This window comes from Cydia strobilella, chromosome 1 (assembly GCF_947568885.1).
Source record: "Cydia strobilella chromosome 1, ilCydStro3.1, whole genome shotgun sequence".
Classification (NCBI taxonomy): Eukaryota; Metazoa; Arthropoda; class Insecta; order Lepidoptera; family Tortricidae; genus Cydia; species Cydia strobilella.
This window is the reverse complement of record NC_086041.1, coordinates 32,423,383-32,449,203: the sequence shown is the minus strand read 5'-3', so window position 1 is coordinate 32,449,203 and position 25,821 is coordinate 32,423,383. Positions and strand designations below refer to the sequence as shown.

Below are 25,821 nucleotides of genomic sequence, written 5' to 3'. Positions count from 1 at the left end.
ACGTATTTAGAAACTTGACCCCGCCCCTAAAATTAGTGCGATAAGGACAACTGCAGCTTAGGCGAAAAATCCTGCGTAAAAATCTCAAAAATCGAGGTTTCGTACTCGACTGTTTCCTCCTCCAAAACTTAAGCAATCGTAACCAAATTTGGAAATCTAAATGATTATGAAATTGTCTGTGTCGGACTGTTTTGATTTTTTGGCTAATTGATACCAGTTTTGAATACCACGCCTCTCATTGCGGCATAGTCAGTGAGGCCATTTTTGGCCATGTTTGAAGGGCTCTAGCGCCTTAAAAAACAAAAATATCAAAAAAAGCAAAACACACCGACACAGATATTGACAATATTAATCTGTGTTGAAAAAATCATTCCTCTAGCTTCAAAAACCAGGGAGGAAACAGTCGAGTACGTTTGTATGGAGAAATGACCACTCCTGTTGGCTCTTAAACTTTTTCATTTTCCGATTCATCCGTCAGAGCGAGGCGGGCAGAGCAGAGCTATCGCTTCAATGTCCTTCAATTTGAATACATAATTTACAACGTAGGTTACACCGGACTCAAAACTCTGGGCGATATAAAATTCCTGAGGTGGTTCTATAAAGCAGGGCTCATCTCTGGTTTATGTTTAGTTCGCTCTGTGAATAAGTTAGTTAGAGGAGGGTAGCTCAGTGAGCCGGCGAGCAGTAAACAACAGGATTTAATGGTTATAGAGCAGTACGCGGCGGTAAGTGAAAATGAAAGTGATTCTCCCGGGAGCGTTAACTCCAGGGAATTATGAGAACTCTTCCATGCTCCGCGTCTGTGCGGACCGCTTGGTATAATAAAGTCGAAATGACATTGCTGTTAATTTTATTGCCGCACTCCTGAGTTTGCATTTTAGAATAAATCTTTCTCAATATCAATGTAGATACTGTTAGAAATAATTTATGTTAAAATGCTGTTAACGCTTGGAATAATCAAGTAATGACAAAGAAAGCACTTATTTAAAGTGAATAAGTTTCTCTTTCAAATTAACCTCTTGTTTTTATTTTCGCATTACATTATTGTAAATCAGATCCTAGTTTGTAGCTTGACATTGAAACTAGTTTTTAATACCGGTATGTCATTTGCTACGTACATATTAATTTTTATTAAAAAATGCATACATACTTTCAAAAAAAAGAGTGTTTCGCTAAAAAACCAAGGGGATTGCTCTGGATACGACAAGGGAAAATGTTATTTTATATTATTTGCCCAAATAAGACATTTAAATAACATAGACTACGAGGGCGCCTAAAACCCCTCACTACCTATCTCTAAAATAAACGACCTATTTTGTTATTTATTATGTATTGTCAAACTTGAAACGTTTTAATTCACTGTTATTTACCTACGTTCTTGTACTAATATAATCTTTATTGTTTTTGCTCAATAAGCACCTAACTTACACTACATTGACCTACTAACACGAAATACCTAAGATACAAGTATTAAGTTACTTAGTTTAGGTATTGATGTAAAATATGTTAGAGCCAGTTACAATTTTTGCTTACAAGATCTTAAATTTTATGTTTACTTTTCTAAGTAATGATTGTACATTTATAATATAGAAGTAACTATTTAAGCGTATTATGATTGTTTGTATTTTTGGATAATTTTCAATGAAATAAATTTTATCTTATCTTATCTTATCTTATCTTATCTTATTATGTAGTATTAATCCTTGAGAGGCTTAAATTAATTTGTCGACGTACGAGTATTTTGGGTATAATGAGGACGATTGTTTGATGTTTATGCCTAACTTCTTAACGGCATTAAAATAATCATTTTCTTTATCGCACACCTTCAATAATAACAGCAACCGAGGGACCGAGAGACTCAGATTGTATTAGATTAAAATGAAATGCCAAAGTAATTAATGCCTCACTTTTTCATGGCAAAATTGAACCAGTTTACCATTATGCTGCCCGTAATTTGCTGTTTTTGAACGCATCAGTCCAAAACTTGCAAAATTGCCAATTAAACCGTCAACACCATACTCATTCGCGTCTTCATTCCTAAGTCAATTAACCTTTCATAAGTCTACTTATCGTCGCCGACTGTTTTTAACCTTTTCGACGCCAACGACGGATATATCCGCACCGTAGGTCCAACGCCAAATACGGATTAATCCGTCACAGACCACAGAACAACATAGACCAACGTGCATATGCATAAACATGGAGACTATATAAAGGAGCCAAATCTCTATGTATGAAAAGTGTCCATCAAAAACAGTAATTAGGCGGCGCCACCATACACCGAAATACTACCAAAAACAACCTACGTAATTTGGTCGGGTTATTTGTTGCCTTATATGGTTCATGTTATACTCATGTCCCAGAGCCTAACTAGCGCCACCGGAGAGATTAGGAACTATTATTTAAAGCTGAAAGCGGTCACTTTTGCAACAATTCTGCCATAAGAGATTGGCATCCTTTCTATACCATCCATATGCATAAAGTTCAATTTCAGTTTTGACACTTCGGTGCCGTGGCGTCCGAGTGACAGCTTTTGTGTTTGACACGGCGTCGAAAAGGTTAACCGATGACAGCTACTAATATCGTTTTAATTGATATGCATCGCAGAAAACTTGTGCCTTTAAGATCCAATTTTTAAAGTAGGTTAAGTTAAGAATAATCCCTGCGTTGAAAGTCTCCATAAATTAAGTCGCCCGAGAGGAGTCTCAGATCCCGTTACGTGTAAATAATTGGCGGGCCATGAAATTTATTAAGGACATAATCTTGACGATGCCTTATGACAAATCGTTTTTGATCTCTCGTGGCGAAAACGTGCGATAACAAAGATTCGGGGATACTTTATCGTAATGGTTATCTTATTTTAACGACTAATATTCTCTTTATTTTAGATTAGCACGTAAATTGATTCATTGATGTTGGTAATATTGTTTTTCTTACTTTACTTGTAATATTTTTGAAGTTTTAGGTTTCCTTGTTTTTATTGGGGGAGCCGCAGTCAAATGGGAAGGTGACCTTGTAATACACACGTAATACATTATAGACGTAAGTACCTAAACACTTAAAAATAACTAAATATTTAAATATAGATCGAAAAATATATTCTCTTTACACTGACAAACAATTAATACCATAAGAAGTTCACTGATTCAGTAAAAGACAAATCAGTTAATTTAATAAACATACCTAGATCAGAATTGTGAGAGGGAATAATGACATCGAAAACAAATTCCTCTCAGCCGGCCGCATTAAGCACATGATGATGATGAAAAGCTAAAGAACAAAATATCAAAAGACACAAGACCTGCGCGGCGGTGACTACCCAGGTAGCAAAATGACGTAAAATGACGTCATTTGACGTCATTTTGCTACCTGGGTAGAATACTGACAGGACACTATAAGTTGAACAAACACATGTTACAAATAGTGATGATAACATATGTTGAATTTTATAAAGTAAAATAGATAGCAAATGAGCAATTTATCACAATAATGTGGATATTAAAATAATATATGGAAATAATACAAAAATACAGGACCAGAAAGTTTCAAAAAATTAAGTTTTTTTTTTAAACTTCCAAAAAGTTAAAAAGTAAGGGTACCATTTGATTCCTTACATTTTATCCAAAAAAAACATTGTACAGCAACTATAATAAACGATATATTTCACCGACAAAAACGCAATTTTCTTGTTTTGTCCATACTTCAAGATGGGCTCTCAGTGACCTTGACGTCACCTTCGCTTATCGTTTTGTTAGGAGCGTTTCGCGAGTGAGGTAAGACTGTCGGACCTTGACTATAATTTCTGACTTTGGTATTGCTTTAATACAATGTGTCCCAAATAGACATTTGATCTTTAAAACACACCTGATCGATTTGTACCAATAATGAAAATTTGTCATCTAGCCTATTGGAAAGAAACAAGACGCGACAAACCTGCTGCCAGGAGTCAGAGGAGACTGCAATGCACATTATTTGTTCCTGCGGACCACTAATGTCAAAAAGAAGTACCTCTTAGGGCGACATGTATTGTAACCCTATGACTTCATAGGGTCTGTACCTACAGAACATTACGGCCCAAAGTATCTGGAATTTCCTCGATTCAACGGGCATTAGTAATGAACTTTATAGGGCCGTCACAATAGATCACTGCTTGGTCGACGTGGCACTCAAAAGGCCCATAACACCACAATAATGACAAAGATAGATATATGATAATAATAAACATCAAATAGGTACAAATACATAACTAACGAATGAACAAATTAATAATGATTGAAACAACTTCCTCCTCGTATCCAGTATCCTCAGACCTCGTGATTCTGAGTAGAAATAACCCAATTTATTTGAAACAAAAGATATGCTACAATTTCTTGTGAAAATGCTCTTGAGCATGGTAATTTAATGCACAAATAAATAATATTGCCATTAAAAAAGTTTCTAATAAAGTAACTGAACAATACACTCGTTTTTAACCCATTAAAACTTATAATCCCATCGTTTGCTTAGGCTCGTATACGTGCGCAAGAATTTAAATGTATTGTTTAAAAACACGGACGAGGGTTTTACCGCCAAGCCATCTGACCAGAAAGAGAGTACAGTCAAACAGTCAGCAACTGAATGAAGTAGCTAAGCGGGTGAGGTGTACGTGGATGTACAAAATTTAGTATTAAGTAGGACACAACTGTAATACTTATACTGAATTATACAGAAATGATTTGGTTTATTAGAAAACACAATCCCCCTGAGGGCGCCACTGGACGATCGATACAGTCTTATACTCATATCTAGATGCCTAGTGTACAAACGTATATGTACATAGTCGTACATATAAATCTTCTGAAGACACTGAAGGGGTCCACTTTAATATTATCAGGGCCCGAGGAGTTCGCCATCTACACTTTAATTGCATGTTTATGTAAATTCGCGCCCTGTTCCGCCATATTGACATACCTACACCGCGGATTACATAACCCTATGTAATCGTAGATACGACACTATAACCTCCTTAGGGCCACTTGCACCATTCACTACCCCGGGGTTAACGTGTTAAACCTGGAGTTACCATGGTTACCAGTACAATTTGACACTGGGTTAACGGTTTAACCGGTTAACCACGGGTTAGTGGGATGGTGCAAGTGGCGCTTACCGATTTCCCGGTTGCAACCTAATAAAGGAATAGACCGTTTTAACCGTTGAACCTTAACTATAGGTACTTAGTTTTTTTAGCATTAGAAATCATACGATGATTTACGTTCTTTTGCTTAAATAAGTAATAGTTACTATTTTTTTAAAGCGTTTTTCAATAAAAAAGACACGTCAAGATTGTTTACCTTTTTCCTAATGTTAAAAAATTTACAATTCATTGTTGAAATTATTTTGATTTTCTATCTCATGTTTATGGAATAATATTTAGTTTGGTTTTATTTCGACAAAGTCACTGGTACGAGCCAGGGCTAGAACTAATTTTCTCATTAAAAAATTCTACTGCCTGATAGGGGAGTATCTGCTATCATATCTCATCTGCGTCTACACAATCAATGGAATTGTATAGTTAGGCATAATTAAATTCCAAATGTTCTGGATATCTTCGTCAAATTTTTGAATAAGTACTGAATTATTTATACCGTGTTTTCAATATTTTAGCTGCTGGCTTGTTGAACTCTAGCGAGGTAGCGAACGAACAGAATATTAACGTGAGTTACGCTTTAAATAACAGACTCCTCAGAATTATTACCTGGGAGTCTTTATTGACTGCGCGAACAAGGAGAATTAAGTTTTTTATACGTTTTTCCTAACCAGTGTCCAACCAACTTTAGAACCGTTGCAAATATGTGTAGGTTAGGAATTCCTTCTTATTTAAATGGGCCTTTTTAGGGTTCCGTACCTCACAAGGAAAAAACGGAACCCTTATAGGATCACTCGATCTGTCTGTCTGTCCGTCCGTCTATTTTCTCCGAAACTACTGGACCAATTACTTAAGTTGAAATTTGGTACACATATGAAAGTGGACATGTAACGCAAACAAATTAATTTTAATCATGGGAGCCACTTTTGGAGGGTAAATGAGAAAATTAAACTATATCGTGTTACATACCAAATGAAAGAGCTTATTGTGACTAATTCAAATATATATTTTTTTATAATTTTAGGATAAACAGCTTAGAAGTTATTCAAGAAAATAGGCAAAAAAATTACCATTCCCCTCCCCCTTTATCTCCGAAACTACTGGGTTTAAAATAAAAAAAAATACACAAAATCTTTACCTGTACATGACAGGAAACTTATTAGAAATGTGCAGTCAAGCGTGAGTCGGACTTAATTTCTTAGTCTTTGATCCGATCCCTACGGGTTTTTTTAAGACAATTCACTAACGTTTCACATAAAAAATGCATTGTTAAAAATTGTGTAATGTACGGAACCCTTGGAACTTTGAATTGGCTTCTACCGTGTTGGATTACCTAACTCCTAGATTTATTTTTGGTGTGAATTTGAAAAACCTTTTTAAGACAGACATTAAAAAGGCTTTTCAAATTCACACGAAAACTGTCGCCATATTAGTTGTAAATATGTCACTCAATTTAGTCAATAAACACATACTTAAAATTATTGGTTGCGTTAGCGCTTAACTTGTCACGGCTTTGACGTATAATTTATGATTAAAAATCTAATGACATTAGATAATGGTGGCCGCTTGGAGTCGTTACACACAGCTACACAATAATTATGATCTTTAAAAGGGCTTTAAGGGGGCTTCGACATGGCTGAATTTATCGGAAGCGCGTTTCCGATATCGGATGTCGGAAGGCGCCTATGAGAAAAACTGCTGCAGGAGAGTGCCATTGGCATTAAGTCCGCCTTTTTCGTTATTTATCGTTTTTTGGTAATAATGATTTATTAAATGCATAAATACAGAGAAACACATACATCTGATATTTTACTTCCTTCCGACATCCGATATCGGATCGGACCTTTGACCATTGTCCATTATTGTGCATACGGGAATTATGTTGGCAGTTCTCAGAAAATATGACTGTGCCGAATAAATAAATAAAATGCTTTTATTTTAGACAAATTCCATAGTAACATACACACATTAAAATTACAAATAAAAATTACAATTAGGTAAAGAAATTACAAAAAAGAATTACACATTACCTCATGGTAATCACTTATCACGGTCCATATCCCGCTCATTATAAGTCTAGTGAAACGAACCGTGAATAATTCAAAACTGTAATGTTAAGACGATTCTCGCTGATTTGGCCTTGAGCGTCTCAGCGTCTCTGTACTCTATACCCGCACCCTGCTCACTGCGATCGTACGTGAAAATATTTTTTGATTAACAAAAGCTATGTTGAATTTGTAAAACCTGTTAAAACATTTTTGTTAGTTTAAAAATATTTTTAATCGATTAAGCCGTTTAGTAGTTATAAGCAAAGTTAGCCGCAAAACGGCCTGTCGTGTTATTTTTTTTCGGTGATACTACGAATTTCAGGAAAAAAGTCAAATGTTACGATTATTGTACATAGAGTGAAGATGCATATTTATTTTTTTCATAATTTTTTGTTGACCCATTTAGAAGATATAAGCTCTAGAAAGTAACTAAAGGAAGGCAATGATCTTCCGATTTTACCCCCATATACTTGTAAGAATGTTGAGCGAAAATTAATGGTTTCGGAGAAGTCAAAAATGCTCTTACAAAAGAACGGTCAGGAGACCAGATATACAGTGTAGAAAAAAGTAATGGGCCCTGGAGGAAAAGTGCCTTAAAACCTTAAGTTAGCTCATTTTACTTAAAGGAAATATTCTTTTATTTTGTAAAAGAAACAGAACTGCATTCAAAGATTTTTCTTTGTTTCTTCAATTTCGCTTCTCTAAAAATATTCTTAAGTGCTAAATATTCGATTTTATGGATATTTTGTACGACAGACGAGTGTAAGACCTAATATTTCTTGGAGAAATTAACATTAACTGTATAGAAAATGAGCTAAATTAAGGTTTTAAGGCACTTTTCCTCCAGGGCCCATTATTTTTTTTCCACACTGTATTTTCTGATATTATTTAAAATATTGATAATGATTAAATTAATATCGCACAACACTAACGAATGAAACACAAATTACAAATAAACTTATCTACGGGATGAAATGATTTAATCCTGTTTCGTTATTTAAAATAATGAACTATACACCTACCTACATAGTTGCTTGCTATAAATTGGATTTTAAAGTGGATTTAACAGAGTCTACAATACTTCATTATTCATCAAATAATAGTAAATTATTGCAGAGGCCGGGAAAGGGCAATTCGTGGATGAGTTTCGATTTTGTCAGACGACGCTAAGCGCAGACGACATCAAAAACCAATTTCCGTCTTTAATTATTAAAAAAAAAAGTGAGACAACTTATTCTGCCATTCAAATATTCGTTCATTCAATATATGTATTATAAGTGTGCAATATAAGCTGTATGTGCATTGTGCACGCATCCTTAAAAAAAACCGGCCAAGTGCGAGTCGGACTCGCGTTCCAAGGGTTCCGTATATAACACAATTTAAACAATGTATTTTGTATGTGAAACGTGAGTGAAATGTCTTTAAAAAACCCGAAAGAGTCGGATCAAAAACTGAGTAATTAGGTCCGACTCACGCTTGACTGCGATTACTAATAGGTTTTCCTGTAATCTATAGGTAAATATCTATTTTGTTTATTTTTTTCAAATTTTTAAACCCAGTAGTTTCGGAGATAAAGGGGGAATGGTCATGTTTTGCCTATTTTCTTGAATAACTTCTAAATTATTTATCCTAAAATTATAAAAAAATTATATTTATATTTTAAATATTTATATTATTCTGTTTTTAGTATTTGTTGTTATAGCGGCAACAGAAATACATCATCTGTGAAAATTTCAACTGTCTAGCTATCACGGCTCATGAGATACAGCCTGGTGACAGACAGACAGACGGACAGCGAAGTCTTAGTAATAGGGTCCCGTTTTTACCCTTTGGGTACGGAACCCTAATAACAATAAATCCCAATAGCAAACATTTATACATATATACGTCATACTTACATAATATATTCACAGCAGCACACTAAGGAAGAGACAAGTAATGATGTTTCAGTAGGTTTAAAAGCTTTGAAGATTTTTTGCACACCTAATAGTTATGTAACGGCAGGCTGTTCCACAGCCGAATAGCTCGAAACGTTCATCATAAAATTTCGTGGAGGAAGGAGGGGGAACAAGTAGATATTTCCGTGAGGGCCTGACGGATGAAGTTAACTTTCTTTTCCTCTGTACATTTTCCTTAATTTGGAACATTATATCATTATATCTTTAAAACAAAATTAACCCCATTAGACTTCAGAAAGAGTTCATTCATACTTATACAACCTTAAGGATTAAAATTACGCATCCGAAGAGATTATCACGGCACCCCGCTCAGCCCTATCTTATTTACCCTGTCATTTCATTAATTAGCCCAGTTGACTGTTTTATAATACACCTACAGTTACACGCGACGCACGGACGAACTTTTGTCACTTTAATCAGGTTATCATTAGAGATAGTAATTTTACCCAACGGGATGGCACGTTCGCCGAAATTTATTTAGCCAGGAAACAAACAAATTAAGGTGTTTAGGAATAAATTCATTTTGCCAATTTGAGGCAATGGACTCTCAATTTTTAAATGACCCTTATTACATTACGGACGGTTCGGAGTGAACACGGGAAATATTACGTACGCTTACGGTACGCTTATCACCATGCTTGTCACGTTCTAACAAGTATGTGAGTGCGAAAGTGACGGACTTAGTGATAGGGGAACCATGCTGCGCGGGCTGGTTTTTAAATCAATATGTAACGACAACGATATAAAAACAGGCCTGGAGCCCAATTTAGATTTAACAACCTGTTACTGTTTTAAACTGGTTTTGATAAGACCTTGACGTATGTCTTTGTGATTGGCATTCATTTCACTCGAAAAACATTACCCTCCTCCTTTGGCAGTCGGGTAAATATACTAAATAATGTGTACCTATTAAATAAGAATAAACAGTGCGATACTTTCGTAACATTTAAGTTAGCGTAAATTGATGTCGCTGCATTTCCGGCAGCAATGTCGCGCTGCAATACAGCTGCAGTAGTGCTGGTGTAGTCTGTGTAATCAGAACGGTACCTTAAAAATGTGCGAACTACAAAAACAAAAGTCTCGCAAAAGCACTTGACACTCGCCATTGCTACGACTGCGAACTGCGACGAAGCTCGCGCGAACGCGCTACGCAGTTCCGTAGCGGCGTAGGCATCGGCAATCGATTGTCAGTTGTTCGGAACTGTCAAATTTTTGTTCTAACTGACAGGCTGATATAGCCCGGCGGACTGATAATCAGTGGGCCCCTTAACTAGTGTAAGTACATGACAGTTCCTTCGACACTTTTTCGATAAAACATATTTCTTCAATATTTTTATAAATTTAAGCCAATTTATAAAAATAATTGAAGAAATATGTTTTTATTTATTTATTTATACTTTATTGCACATAAAATAAGTACAAATGGTGGACTTAATGCCTTAAGGCATTCTCTACCAGTCAACCACTGGGCCAAAAAGAGACGTTTGTTGGTGCAGGCTTTGTACTGTATTTGAAAATAATTAAACGATATCACTACCTACTATTTACAAATTAAATACTAATTATAGTATACCTATTACATTTAATATATTAAGTATACCTATTACATTTTTACCGCATTTTTATTACTTACTTATGTTACATTTCTAAATAAATTAGTCTGCCAAACTTCCAAAAAATGTCTACAAACAGAACAAACTACTTGACAGCTACTCCATGTAAAATTGAACTGTCAGGGACCATCAATCGACGCGATTGGCACGTCTACGATTCTAATACTATATGTATTTCCGTTCATTTCCGTTCACTGATGTTATGTATCTCGTGTTGTATTCAACTATACATTTATGGAACGAATCACAATCGGGCACGGTCCTTGGTTACTTTTTCTCACGTTGTTGACATTAATTTCAGTTTGTAGTTTTGTGTTTCCAATGATTTCAAGTAAGTGCAGCTTCCAAATATTTCTTTCCTTTCGTCAGTATTATTTTTATCTGTCTTTCAGTAGTATTATTTTTGGCCACCGTCTTGGAGTATATAGTCCAAATAAATAAAAACTAAAAAACCATGAGAAACTATTAGGTGTATAGAGCCCCGTGTAGGTAGAGCCAGATTTAATTGAGCCGCCAGCCGTCCCTCGAGGCGCTCTTCTTTTACTTTTTACTTACGTACTTACCTAGATAAGACAGCCTTTCACATTGGATGCGGATCCGCACGCAGGTCCGGTGTGCAACTGGAACTGCGATATCACTATATACCTACGCTGTCTCGCTCACACACCACACAGCGGCCTGCGGACCTACATCAGTTTGATAACCGCATAACTCGCTAACTCACAGTATGTAAGGCAACCACTTAATGATTACTAGCTGAATATGAGAGCGCAATTACTGGGTCTAACGCGATTTTTCATTATTTTACCTTGTTTCCGACGTTTCAGCTAGGTTGCACTATGTGGTCACGGAAGACTGACGTCCCAGCAAAATGTATATTGCGATATTGGTAAACAACACTAAACTACCCGGCATTAGTTTATATAAACGGTAATGACATTAATTATGTTACAAAATGCGAGAATTTAAAGGGATTTCAATTACGTTCACGAACACGTTTAGGGCCTGGCTCACGTTAATAAAAGTCCTGAAACATGTTTTCTCTGATTGTGTCTCTTTCTAACAATTATTATTTCACATTGCTACATTTGCCATGCAGAGTTATCTTGGTCCTACTTTAGATATAGGTCCTAGTAGACAGTCCATGTTTTCCGCACAATAGACAATACGCCCCGCCGCGAATGATTGATACAGAGCACTGCGTTTTTATGTTAGCAGAAATAAATCATCTCCGTCTCAATTAATGTCTCGCCGATACTTCCACTCCGAATGGGACAGGCGTTTTTCTCTGATTGATAATACTGGAGAAATGGCCTTCCAATATATTTATCCTTAAGCGAATCTGATGAAAATGGTGCTTTGTGCGATCTTTATTTGATAGCAAAATAGAAAACTTGTATTATGAACATTTTTCGTGCCTAAATTCTTCAACGTATTTTTTCATAATCAAATGGAGGAATATTTTCACAATTAATTTGTAAAGTACTTAATAAAGTTAAAAGCGATCGATGTTAATGTAAGTATATGTTGCTTAATCATTTCCTCATTACATACATACATAAATGTTCAATTTAGTAATTACTAGCTTTTGCCCGCGACTTCGTCTGCGTGGACTTAGTAACCCCAGCTAGAGTAAGAATAGCGCCTGGAGAAAATCTTATAGCAATTATTCAATTTGAACATATTATGCACACAAATAAGCAGACACTTCATCTCTCATTATCTCAATTCCACCCCGCTTTTTACTTTCTTAAGGGATGATTTTCGGGACAAAAACTATCCTATGTCCTTCTCAGGGACTCAATCTATCTCTATGCCAAATTTCATCTAAATCGATTCAGCGGTTTAAGCGTGAAGAGGGAACACACAGACAGACAGACAGACAGACAGACGTTCGCATTTATAATATTAGTATGGATGGTAGGGTCTCATTGAGGTTGAAATGTCAGGAAAAAATATATATATATTTCAGCCTTTAACCGTCCCACTGCTGGGCACAGGCCTCCTCTCATGCGCGAGAGGGATTGGACTAGTCCCCACGCTAGCCCAATGCGGGTTGGTGACTTCACATACAAATTTGAATTTCTTCGCGGAAGTATGCAGGTTTCCTGACGATGTTTCCCTTCACCGAAAAGCTAGTGGTAGTAATGGTGGTAGTGGTAAGTGGTGGTGATGGTGGTGGATTATCCTCACGAAAACTGCTGTGACTTGTAAGACATACTAACCTTAAATAATTTTACGGTTTAGACTCACTTGTTTTTAGTCACTCGCGCGACATGTTACGCGCCGCAGTACGCGATACACGGCCGTCGTGAACGCTGCTCGCACTGTTAGTGCTTGAGAAAGGAGACCTAGGCTCTCCGAAACATGTCACGCGAGTCACTAAAAACAAGTGAGTCTCAACCGTAAAATTATTTAATGCATATTTTCACAAGCTTTTATTAAACTAGCAATATTTTATGTATGTATGTATGTTCGGGTCGAATCTTGCAAGCTAAATTAAACCTACTTCCTATCACTCGATTGAGCTGAAACTTTAGATACGTATGTATCTGAACATACCCGAACATACATACATACAAATATTGCTAGTTAAATAAAAGCTTGTAAAAATATGCATTGAATAATTTTACGGTTTAGACCTATTATGTAAGTCAGGTGACGATGCAATATTATGATACCATAGAGCTAATCTGATGATTGACACAGGAGGTAACCATAGGAACTCTGTGATAATGATAAAACAACGCAACCTAATTGTGTTTGGGTTTTTCAGAATTGTCTCGATGAGTATTAGTTGCCTGTTGAGAGAAAAGTACAGTCCGCGATAAAAACTTTTATCAAAAATTATTTTTTTGACAAAAACTTTTATTTGACTGATTTTTATTTTTTCTGCCCTACCATTATTTATTTTATTTTATTTTATTCGGGATGCTTACTGCCTAATATACATAGGTTAATAGACTTATCTACTAAATGCAAATTACAAGCTTCCACATATGTAATGCTAAATAACGTAAAAATGAAAGTCTCGAAATAGCATAATAGAATAGAATAGAATAGAATAGAAATCATTTATTCAGACAACACATTATAGTATTATATAATCTGTGATACAACACATATATAGCAAATACAAGACAAAGATAAACGAAACAGTAGAAATAGAGATGTGAAGCCGAAATGGTCTCCACTCAGCAATGCAGCTGGCACGACTAGCGTGGTCAACGGCGCTGGTTTTCTGTGGAGCCAGCGGAGTGTGCGGGACAGCATAGTGCGGGACGGGACACGTTGTGGACGACGTGACATAATAATATTGAGTACTACTAATATAAAATATTACACTAAATCGTGTAGGCCTATGATGATGATAATATTATCATCATCTTAGGCCTTTCAGTCTGTTACACTATATATGACACTATTCATGACAGAAACTACGAACGCAAAGTTATGTCGGGTATTATTAACTACTATTCAAAACTACTACTGCTACTTTTTCTATTTAGGTATGGTTTCACCGTCTGGTTAGTTTGTTGCGGTTCTACCGAGCTACAATTGCCGCTATTCTAGTCTCCCAAAAAGAGATTGAGTATTTTGATTAGAAGTATAAAAACACATTTACTTTTTACTTGACCGATAAAGAATAAAGTTAAATGTATTTTGAGAGCATATCTTCATCTATTTATTTATTGCATGATGCTCGGTAAACCGACGGATGAAATGTACCTCTAGCTGGATTAATCTGTGATCATTTTATACGCTCAAATTTTATACGTTAAAAAATTACGATTTATTTTTAGAGGATTTTTATATTTTTCTCTTCAAACATTTCTTGTTGTCACCTTTTTGCTCGTTCTGCACAATATCACCACTCGTTGGAAATGTTAGTCTTATCAAACTTATACAGTAAGATGACTGTATAAGTCTCATCTGACATAGAGCCCCACAGCCCTACTTCTACACCCATATAAACTCGCCACTCCGCTTAACAACATGTACTACCATATGTAACCTACCATGCCCACGACTCGATTACAAGAAGCCCTGACTACTATTAGCAATCTTGAAACCCATTTAACCTGAAACATAAAATCTGTACCTCGGCTACCAAGGAAACCTCCTGAACCTAACTATGATTTGTCTTGCTTTTATTATTGGTCTATTGAATGTTATGATCGCCTAGGTAGTGGTAAGATCCCATAGTTGTGTGTAACCCAGATTTTTTTAACATTAGCAGGAATTGTAGTCAAATAAAAGTACAAAGATTTTTTATGGAGAAAAACCCGTCATGCTTTTTTTTTTATGTGATAGTCAGCAAACGAGCAGACGAGCCGCCTGATGGGAAGCAGTCATCGACGCCCATGGACGTAAGCAACATCACAGGAGCCACTTAAGCATTGCCGACCCTTGAGAACCCTAAATACCCGCTTCTTGAAGAATCCCATGTCGTAGCACAAAGGAAATACCTCAGGAGGCAACTCATTCCACATTCTGCACGTTCTGGGAAGAAACGAGCGGGATGCCCGCTTATTCATGGTGTGCCATGTGTCTAAGAAGTGAGGATGAGCTTTGCTCCTTTGGCGGGAGGTGCGGTGATAGAAACGAGACGATGGCACCAGATCAAAAAGTTCTTCGGAACATTCCCCATTGTACAGACGGTAGAACATGCAAAGAGAGCCAACGTCTCTCCGAAGACTAAGTGCCGTCAGTAAGTTCGGGATTGCCGACAATACGGACTGCCCGATGTTGGATGGAGTCAAGGGGAAGGAGCTGGTATTGTGGAGCGCCAGACCAGAGATGAGAACAGTACTCCATATGGGGTCGAACCTGCGCTTTCGGAAAAGTCGGTGACCCTGTGTGGAGTGTGTCCTGTTGTCAACTTCGCTAGTTTTGTACATCCCAGCCGTTTTTTTTTAATGTATTTTTGTTAAATTTGTAATTTTTATCTTTGTGTTTTTGCCTGAAATAAACATTTTGATTGATTGATTGATTTTATGTTACTAGTCAGGTTTTTTAGAACATACATATGTTTGTTAACTGAGCTGTAGAAAGCCCGCGCCACGCAAAATTGAGCCTTGCTTAGAATTCCGGCACCTGAAAAAGCACCTCAGCAAATTCCCGCTAACATGTATTTCGTGTCAGATTGATGCATGAGCCAAGCATTTCTTTGTGCGTACGTCATCAATCTTACAGATCTATTAGCGTCGTTTTTGGCGCCTACTAATTATTTGAGTTTCCTCCCTACTAGTGTTGGCGAAGGCTCGAGTCTTTGGCGTCTACCCCTTTTAGACTCGGTATTTTTTAGACTGGTAATGAAGGCGAGGTTTTTAATAAAAAAAATTGTCTTGTGTCTTATTGTAGGGCTTCGTATCCCTAAGGAGTCCGTTGTAAGGAAAACGCCAAACTTATATAACAAATTTTAAGACGCGTTTTGCATAATACACGAAGTCTTTCGTTAATTTTCATAACTTTACTCTTAATAATATAGATGATAAATTACCTTTTAGAATGATGACGGACTGAAAAAAGGACCCTGCTGCCCACTCACAGACAGTCTTTTAAACCCAGTCTCATAAAACTTGTAAACAAATTAAAACTTCTCCAAATTCAGACTAATAAGACTTGAGTTCTCACCAACCCCTCCGATATCAGGGATAAACAAAAGTCTTATTTAATTGTTTTCGTTGTCGTCTCGAATTCGACGCACAAATTTAATCCCGATCCCGGGCCGGCGATCCGAGATTGTCTATCAAAAAGGCAAAAGTTTTAATTAGTCGCAAAGACAGTAATCTATTAATTTCGAGGATGGCTTTTCCGATTTCCCGGCCCTATGGGGGGCACTACCTATTTATAACTGCTAACTCCTCGTTGACTCGATTTATAAACAACACTACCTAATTCCAAGAGTTGTTTTTAGCACTAGTTTTTAGTTGTGCAAGCGACTGCTTACACTATCATTGTATATATTACGTACCTAAAAAAATTATATTATATTACCTACTCTTGTTCTTTTTTGTTAGTTCACATATTGTATAAAACATGATTGTCACTTTTATTTTTGAGTAATATTACAAAGTATGAATAGTCATCAGTGAAATCACAATAAGCGTGGAAAGATTAAAATTATAAAGTAGAGTGGGACTTGGCGCGGAGCCCGCACCGTCTGAAGCCGTTCGTAAATATTGCACTGACGTATCTGAATTATAATTAAAATTAATTGATCGTGCAATGTACACCCTATATTTTTAAGGATTCTTTTAGGTCAATTTCCATGCAATTTTTGTTCAGAGCTATTTGTCGTAAAACGAAACGTCATCGGAGCGCGATATATCTCACGTGTGGTGCCGGAGAATCTGGCTAAAGCTGGTTGTCTGAATATTAACATTTTCCACCTGTTTTTATCTCAAACGAAACAATGATACAATGCAGCAACCACGAAGTAAACGTCATGACAAGTGGCATATATCACTGAGTCGGCACACAACTACACTAATGACTGCATTCCATGTGGTTATTCGTTGGCGCCTGCATTTCCTAATGACTGAATTCCATGTGGTGAGGCCCTCGTCCTGATTCAAAGAAGGTAATTCAATAAACTGCAATTTCAATCAAGATCACGATACGAACAAGTAAATCATGTTAGTATCAAATTGAGTTGTAATCGAACGTTTCCGAACACGCTTCCTGGCAGCGTCGCGGCACTTTCACGCCGCGATATTAACAACGAAGTCTGCAGTTAAGTTATTTTTGAAAGAAAGAAGAAAGAAAGAAAGAAAGAAAAAGCATTTATTAGCACAACATAACAAGACTAAAACTAGAAATAATTAAACAGAATGAGGTTGCGCTAAATGGTCCTTACTCAGCTTGGTGTCACGGTGTGAGCCAACATGGCACACTCTGCGACGCTGATTTTCAGTAAGGCCCAGTAGATGGACTAGTAAACACAATGTAAAAAATAAATAAGGGAAAGCTTAAATACAAATAACAATCAAATTACTTAATTAAAATTAGCCTATACCTAAGTCTTATGAATGTTTGTGTGTATGTATGTATGTAAGTGTCTATGCGATTTGTGTGTGAGTGACTGAGTGTGCACGGTTGCCTAAGTGTTGCATTTTTGCTTAGCCAGTATGAATTTACGGAGGTGAATTTTAAAGGTGGACACGGTTTTCGAATTACGTACTGGTGGTGGCAAATCATTCCAACACTTGGTGGCAGCGAAACGAAAGCTGCCACGGAAGGCAACCGTGCGGTGTGGAGGAAAAGTGAGTCGTGATGCGTGTCTTATGGCGCGCTGCGAGAAGTTAAGCTTGTCATGTAGGTACGAGGGTTCTTTATTTTTTATGACTCCAAACAACAATGTGGAAAAGTGTAGATGTCTACGTGAATTCATATTTAGGAGATCGTGCTGGTTTAAAAACGGCGAAACATGTGCTCGTCGTGGGACAGGGAAACAAAACCGTGCACATGCGTTTTGTACTCGCTGCAGTACCTTTTTTGTCTTAGCTAGTAAACACTCGCCAAACACTACATCAGCATAATTTAATTTCGACAGAATAAGGGTATCACATAATTTGATGCGCATATCAACAGACAAACACTCGCGAATCCCGTACAGCACTTTAAGCCGATAGAAGCAGTTACGCATAGTTTCAGAAATATGTTTTTCGAACCTTAGACATTCATCCATCACAAGACCCAGGTTTCGAGTCTCAACGACTCTTTCTAGAGGAGCGCCTTTTATAGAAACTACAGGATCAAGTGCTGCAACTTTATCAATTTGCTTCCGTGTGCCTAGCAACATGAATTTTGATTTTGATGGGTTCAAGTGTAGAATATTTTGGCCACACCACCTGTTTATGTTATTTAAATCGTCATTTAGGTTTTGTACAGCCGCACTGGTATCATTTACTTTAAACGACGCATACAACTGTATATCATCCGCATATATATGATAGTTGCAGTGTTTTATGTGATTGATGACATCTGCACTATATAAGCTAAACAGGATGGGTCCCAAAATCGAGCCTTGAGGAACACCTCTGGTGACCGGCAGGGTTCTAGAAACCATCTCTGTGCCATCATCATTACAAATTTTAACATACTGTTTACGACCGCTGAGATAACTGTGAAACCACTTCAATGATAAATTGTCAAACCCGTAGAAAGCCATTTTAGATAGGAGGAGAGAGGTATCAATTGTGTCAAATGCGCGTGAGAAATCAAGCAGGACCAGTAATGTAGTCTCGCCAGCATCTTGTGCAGCCAAAATATCATCTACAACATCTAGGAGAGCGGTTGCAGTGCTTCGAGACTTCCTAAAGCCTGATTGTTTTTTCGGCAAGATGTTGTTTGCCTCAAGGTAGTCCGTCATTTGCATGCAAACTACCTTTTCCATTATTTTTGATATGACAGGAAGTATGCTAATGGGACGAAGATCTTTGTAGTCATTGGGATTCTGGTTTTTAGGAATTGGTTTTACGACTGCCACTTTCCACTGCTCAGGGAATGTACCAGTCTCTAATGAGTTATTGACAATGGTTGTGATTGCTGCTAAGGATTCAGGTAAAGTAAGCGAAATCATACTAATATTGAGACCATCGTGACCTTGTGCGTTTGTTGTAATTGATTTAATTAAATTTAATACTAATGTTTCACTTACGGGCTTCAGTCTGAAAATATGCGAGTCAAATCTGTGAAACTCATAGAATGTCAAAAGGGATATACTAACATCATTATTACACGGAAGGTTCAAAAAGTTTTCGTTAATTTTTTCAGGGTTACTGAGATGGGATGGCAACTGGGAGTCATTTTTTTTAAAGTTTGCAACATTATTTTTTATGTTTTTCCATAATTTACGGGGGTTTTTCATAAAATTTATATTTCGATTAAAATAGGCCGTTTTTTCGCGATGCATTGCAACGCTAACTATTCATTTTAATTCTTTATAATATTTTATATGCGCATCTAGTTTCGTCACTTTGCTTCTAGAGTGCGCGTCATCACGTAGTTTCATCATCTCCTTAATAGTAAAGGTGATCCACGGATAGGATTGATCTTTAACATAGGTTCGTCTGATAGGAGCATGGACATCAAAAAGCAAAAGTAGGTGCGTATTGAGGGCCTCCACCATTTCGGACACATTACCCTTCATGCAACTTTCCAATGCATTGGTAATAGTGATGATATCTTCATTAAAATTTTCCTCTTTTATATCCTTTATAGGTCTATATGTCAGTAATCTCCGTGGCATTTTTTGTTTTTTTATGTTTATTTCACTGGTAAGAAAAGCATGACTACTAAGAGTGGGAATAAAATTTACAGTAACGTTGCTAATTCGCATGTTAGAACAAATGAGATCAATTAATGTTTCGCTATGCTCCGTAAAGTGGGTTGGTTGGTTGACATATTGCGTAAGATTCATGCAGGTTAAGAATTCCAGCAATTTTTTTGAATTACTTACATGAATATCTAAAAGATTAATATTAAAATCTCCCAACAAGATAACATTATCGAATTCGCCAAGGGACGAGACAGTTTCATAAAGAGCATCAATGAAAATGTCAGGATTGAGCCAAGGTGGACGATAAGCGGCACCGATTGCTAGTTTTGTACCATTAATGTTAAAACCTAGCCACATTTGTTCTACAGAATGCGCAGGTGGATGCGAGAGAACCCGCGCGTTAACTCCGCGTCTGAGATAAAATCCAACCCCCCCGCCGCGGCTGCGAACGTCCGCGGGACGCGGGGTGTGGAGCAAACGGTAGCCAGCAGGAGCAGGTGCGCGAGCCTCCTCGCCTACACGCAGCCAGGTCTCGCAGATAGCCATAATGTCGACATTGAACCGCGACATGGCTACGAGAAACTCGTCGTGCCTTGAACCAAGTGATCCCGGGTTTAATAATCCAATCGTAATTTTTTTGTTCTTTAAAAATTGAATTTTATATGAAAAAGTTATTTGGATAAATTTGTTGCGGTTTAGGTATGCACAAAGTAGTGTTATATGGCGCCAATCAAAATAAAACATTAATATTTCATAAGTATAATAATATTGTGTGTAGTTTTGTATTGTGTACTGTGTAACATAAGACTTTTCGGAATTACAAGAAAGTATTATAGATGACAATAAGTGACGTAAGCGTACTGACATATAAATAAAAAGGTCATTAATATACACGTTTTTTATACAAAGCCAGTTATTAGCCGATAAAAAAAAGCAACACTTTTGGGAACTAACAAAGTAATCAGTTATAATTACAAGTACAAGCAATATAGTGAAGCTAAAGCATTTTAAAAATATTTGAAAGGTGGCTATAAAGGCAAACATCGTCATTAGCAAAAAACTTTATCCACATCAGCCTCAGTTCGTAATCGGTGACGCGGACCTCCCGGCTCCTTCCGGGCGTAAATGCACCCATCTCGTGTCCATACAAACTTCCAATTTCTACTCGAAGCTTCGGCTCGGGCTTTGTAAAAAAGCTGGCGATTATGACGCGTTAACCTTTCGTTGACGTAAAAGGTTTTTGGAGTTGACGTAAGTCCCATGTCGGCCGTAGTGATACCTCGCCGAACGCGCGCCGCGGCAAGCAACTGATCGCGCTGCGCGCGGCGCGCTAGCCTCACGACCAGCGGACGGGGCCTAGGAGCTCCGCCGTCTTGTGGCTCGCCGCGGCGCAGTGGTCCGGCGCGTTCCGCATGCACTATATCTTTATCGTCTAACGTAACACCCAGTTTGTTAGATACGGAAAGCGCAAGGTGCAATGCACGCTCGTTAGTCTCCTCCGGGATGCCTGATATTTCGATATCGTTACTCAGGATCTCCTGATCGCGGTCATTAATGTCCATTTTGAGAGAGGCGATCGTTTGCTCAAGTTCTGAATTATGATTACATGTTACATCCCATTTTGGCACATCCCATTTCTGCACTTAGTCCGTAATCTGAATTATTTATTTCTGCTCTTACCAGATACGAGCCAGGAATTAAACGAACAATCGAGGGGGTCACACCTAGCTTTTCCGTAAAAAGCAATTTTCAGCTAATAACCGTTGCATAGCATATCATGGCATAACCACCACCACCAGTCTTCGGATGCCTCGTAATTTTTATAAAGGACATTTTTTAGGGTTCCGTACCCCAAAAGGAAAAACGGAACCCTTATAGGATCACTCGTGCGTCTGTCTGTCTGTCTGTCCGTGTCACAGCCTATTTTCTCCGAAACTACTGGACCGATTAAGTTGACATTTGGTATACATATGTAAGTTTGTGACCCAAAGACGGGCGTGTAACGTAAACAAATGAATTTTAAACAGGGAGGCCACTTTTGGGGGGTAAATAAGAAAAAAATAAAGTTTTTCAAACTGTATCGAGTTACATATCAAATGAAAGAGCTCATTGTGAGAATCTTAATATTTTTTATAATTTTAGGATAAACAGTTTCAAAGTGATTCAAGAAAATAGGCAAAAAATGGCCATTCCCCCCCTTTATCTCCGAAACTACTGGGTCAAAAATTTTGAAAAAAATACACAAAATAGATCTTTACCTATAGATCACAGGAAAACCTATTAGAAATGTGCAGTCAAGCGCGACTCGGACTTAATTACTTAGTTTTTGATCCGACCCCTACGGGGTTTTTAAAGACATTTCACTCACGTTTCACATAAATCAAATAATACATTGTTTAAATTGTGTAATGTACAGAACCCTTGGAACGCGAGTCCGACTCGCTCTTGGCCGATTTTTTTATTATTATTGTGACCGGACAAGAAAATGTGGAAACAGCCGATCGGCCTACGTAAAGTCTCGTCGAGTGCCTGAAAAAAAAGATTACAATTATACATATACTAACATAGGTACTTTTACACTTTTTATGCAGTATGAGCAAATAAGAGCATATTTTAATTTTATGTTTATGAGCGGTTTCACAGGATGATAAAAATAATGAAATAAATGAAGTTTTCGTATTTAACCGCGGCCGCGTCTCAGAATTCTTCCAGTAATGTAATGACGGCGTCTTCCAAGAGTAAGTGTTGTCATTAACTTGTTGTAGCCATACGAAATGTCCATTCTGCGTTTTATTACCCACGAAAAGCTGCTCGGCACTGGTTCTGCTTTAATAACTCTACTCTTTTAAGATGCATTAAACTCAAGTTTAGCGTCTCGTTTTGGTCTGTGTGTGTATATCTCATGTTGTTGTGTTGTATTGTATCGCAATTCTTTGCGGCTTCTTTATTTTGCGTCACAATCATCATATGTGTCGACTTGTTACAAAATATGTTTCTCGCAGTGATATTATTAGTTTGAGTTCGTACATAGCAACATTATTATTTGATAGTCTATAATATTACAAACAGACAGCAATACAGACAGAATATTACAACAAGTGATGACATACGGATCTGAGACGTGGGCGCTAACGATGGACCTCATAAGAAGGCTCAAGGTCACGCAAAGGGCAATGGAGAGAGATATGCTCGGGGTTTCTCTGCGTGATAGAATCAGAAATGATGATACCCGCAGTAGAACTAAGGTCACCGACATATCTCGCAGAATTGCAAACCTTAAGTGGCAGTGGGCGGGGCACATTGCTCGCAGAACTGATGACCGGTGGGGCCGGAAGGTTCTGGAATGGCATCCGCGTACCGGAAGACGAACTGCCGGTAGGCCTCCAACGAGATGGAGCGACGACCTGGTGAAGGTCGCGGGAATTCGGTGGATGCGAGCGGCACAGGATCGGTCGGAGTGGCGAGCCTTGGGGGAGGCCTATGTCCAGCAGTGGACGTCTATCGGCTGACATGATGATGGTGATGATGATGAATATTACAAATAATGGAATATACTTAATCGTGTACTACTACAGTGAATTTCACATATTAAATAAAAACCATTCGCTGACAACTGGGTACAATTAACGCTAATAGGTGAAGCTTATTTTTTGCAGTAGGGTTAACTAAATTGTAATACAGAAAAAAACTGAAACAGGTCCCTATTATTTTAATTTCCCATATCGATTTTTGGACCCAAAACACAATTCAGCTATCGAAAATGCATATATTTAAATAATTACACGGTTTAGACTTACTTGTTTTAGTCACTCGCGCAACATGTTTCGGAGAGCCTATCTCAAAAGAGTCATAAAGGAATGCTTCTTATTTTATAACCACTGCATGTTAAGCATATAATATACTAGCGTTTGCCCGCGACTTCGTCTGCGTGGACTTAGTAACCCCAGCTAGAGTATGAATAGCGCCTGGGGAAAATCTTATAGCAATTATTCAATTTGAGCATATTATGCACACAAATTAGCAGACACTTCATTAATTATCTCAATTCCACCCCGCTTTTTACTTTCTTAAGGGATGATTTTCGGGATAAAAACTATCCTATGTCCTTCTCAGGGACTCAACCTATCTCTATGCCAAATTTCATCTAAATCGATTCAGCGGTTTAAGCGTGAAGAGGGAACACACAGACAGACAGACAGACAGACTTTCGCATTTATAATACTAGCTTATGCCCGCGACTTCGTCTGCGTGGAATTAGTTATTTGGGTACCTTAATTCTTAAACAAAATGGAGAGGACCACCAGGAGGGCGGCGCAGCAATGGATGGCAATAGCTTCAAACAGAAGCAAATGGATTGAGTTGGAGGAGGCCTTCACCCAAAGAGGGGTTCACCACTAAGCAAATTAAGATAGATTCAACCTACAAATGTAACCTAAACTTAGTGTGAATAAACGGCTTTTTATTTTATTATTTATAATTCTTAAACAAATCTGCTTTTTAATACATCCTTTTTTCACCCCCAAATTGGTCCACACTATACATTTCCACCCCATTTTTTACATCCTTAAGGGATGATTTCGGGGATAAAATTATTCTATATCCTTTCCCACAGCACAAACTATCCCCATCAGTTTCATCTAAATCGGTTCAGCGGTTATTGATTCCCCATAAAAAATTCCACCCCCCTTTTCACCCCCTTGAGGGGTGAGTTCTGGGATAAAAAGTATCCTATGTCCTTCCCCGGGACTCAAACTATCTATATACCAAATTTCAACTAAATCGGTTCAGCGGTTTAAGCGTGAAGAGGTAACACACAGACAGACAGACAGACTTTCGCATTTATAATATTAGTATGGATTAGTATGGATGGAGTATGGATGGATTGAAACAAATACTTATAACTAAACAAGTAACTGCAGCAGTACAATATTAAATCAATCTGATTCTTAAAGTTAGACTTATATGTAAACTATTGGAAGTATATTTAGTTTTGGGTGGTTTTGGATATAATACCAATTCGATGATTATCTCAAATTGTCACAGTCGAGATAAACTAAATAGGCACCATAATTTATAAGTCCTAACTGTGCCTTCTATGCTGGTTATAATAACAAAACTAGAACAATAACTCTAGAAACGAGCTATGTCGAGTAAAAGACGTTTTATTAATGTAAGCTACGTGTGACCCCGATGTAATATATCGCTCAAGTTACTGACCGTCTGGCCGGCATTTCATTTTTCATCTGTATCGACGTTTGAAGGGCGGGCGTCAGACGGGTTATTAACTCACGAGGATAATACCAAGGGCCTGACACTCTTTGATAGAGAAAGATAGTCTTATTGCGATTCCTATAAGGGGAAAGAGAAAATAGTGCCATGCTTTGTCCTTATCACCGACCGGGTGGCATCATAGGTAGGAGGCGATGGCGAAATACCGAAATTTATAAGTGAAAGAGAAAAAATCCTATGCTGCCCAAATGGGGTTGGCCGGTCGAAATAATTAGCAGAGGGCGCCAGCATAGCTTGCCCTGTAAATCCATAGAATTGTGTAGAATTTTTGTTTTTTTAATGCCCTGGATGCCAGCCCTTTAAGGCAAATCTCATAGAAAACGGGGCAAGCTATGATGGCGCCATCTCTGCAAACCTTTGACAGTTGCCAACCCCATTTTATATGCATATTATTTCTCTTACCCCCGGTCGCTAGGTGGCGCGTCTATAACTACTTGTATATACTAGGTCTATGATAAATACAATATAATCGGACCTTTTCAGGCTGATTCGAACGTGCACG

General features: G+C 37.6%; 2 protein-coding genes across 2 annotated transcripts in view; one reads left to right on the top strand and one right to left on the bottom strand.

Annotated features, from left to right (window-relative positions):
• Window positions 1-25,821, top strand: part of LOC134744615 (uncharacterized) — a 333,357-nt gene that overhangs the window by 269,140 nt on the left and 38,396 nt on the right. The gene's annotated exons all lie outside the window — the stretch shown is intronic.
• LOC134747927 (uncharacterized) lies at window positions 21,080-25,266 on the bottom strand. The gene is made up of 2 exons (XM_063682607.1): window positions 25,248-25,266; window positions 21,080-21,621 (listed from the first exon to the last, which is right to left on the bottom strand). Exons 1-2 carry the CDS (start codon window positions 25,264-25,266, stop codon window positions 21,080-21,082), a joined length of 561 nt encoding a protein of 186 aa, XP_063538677.1.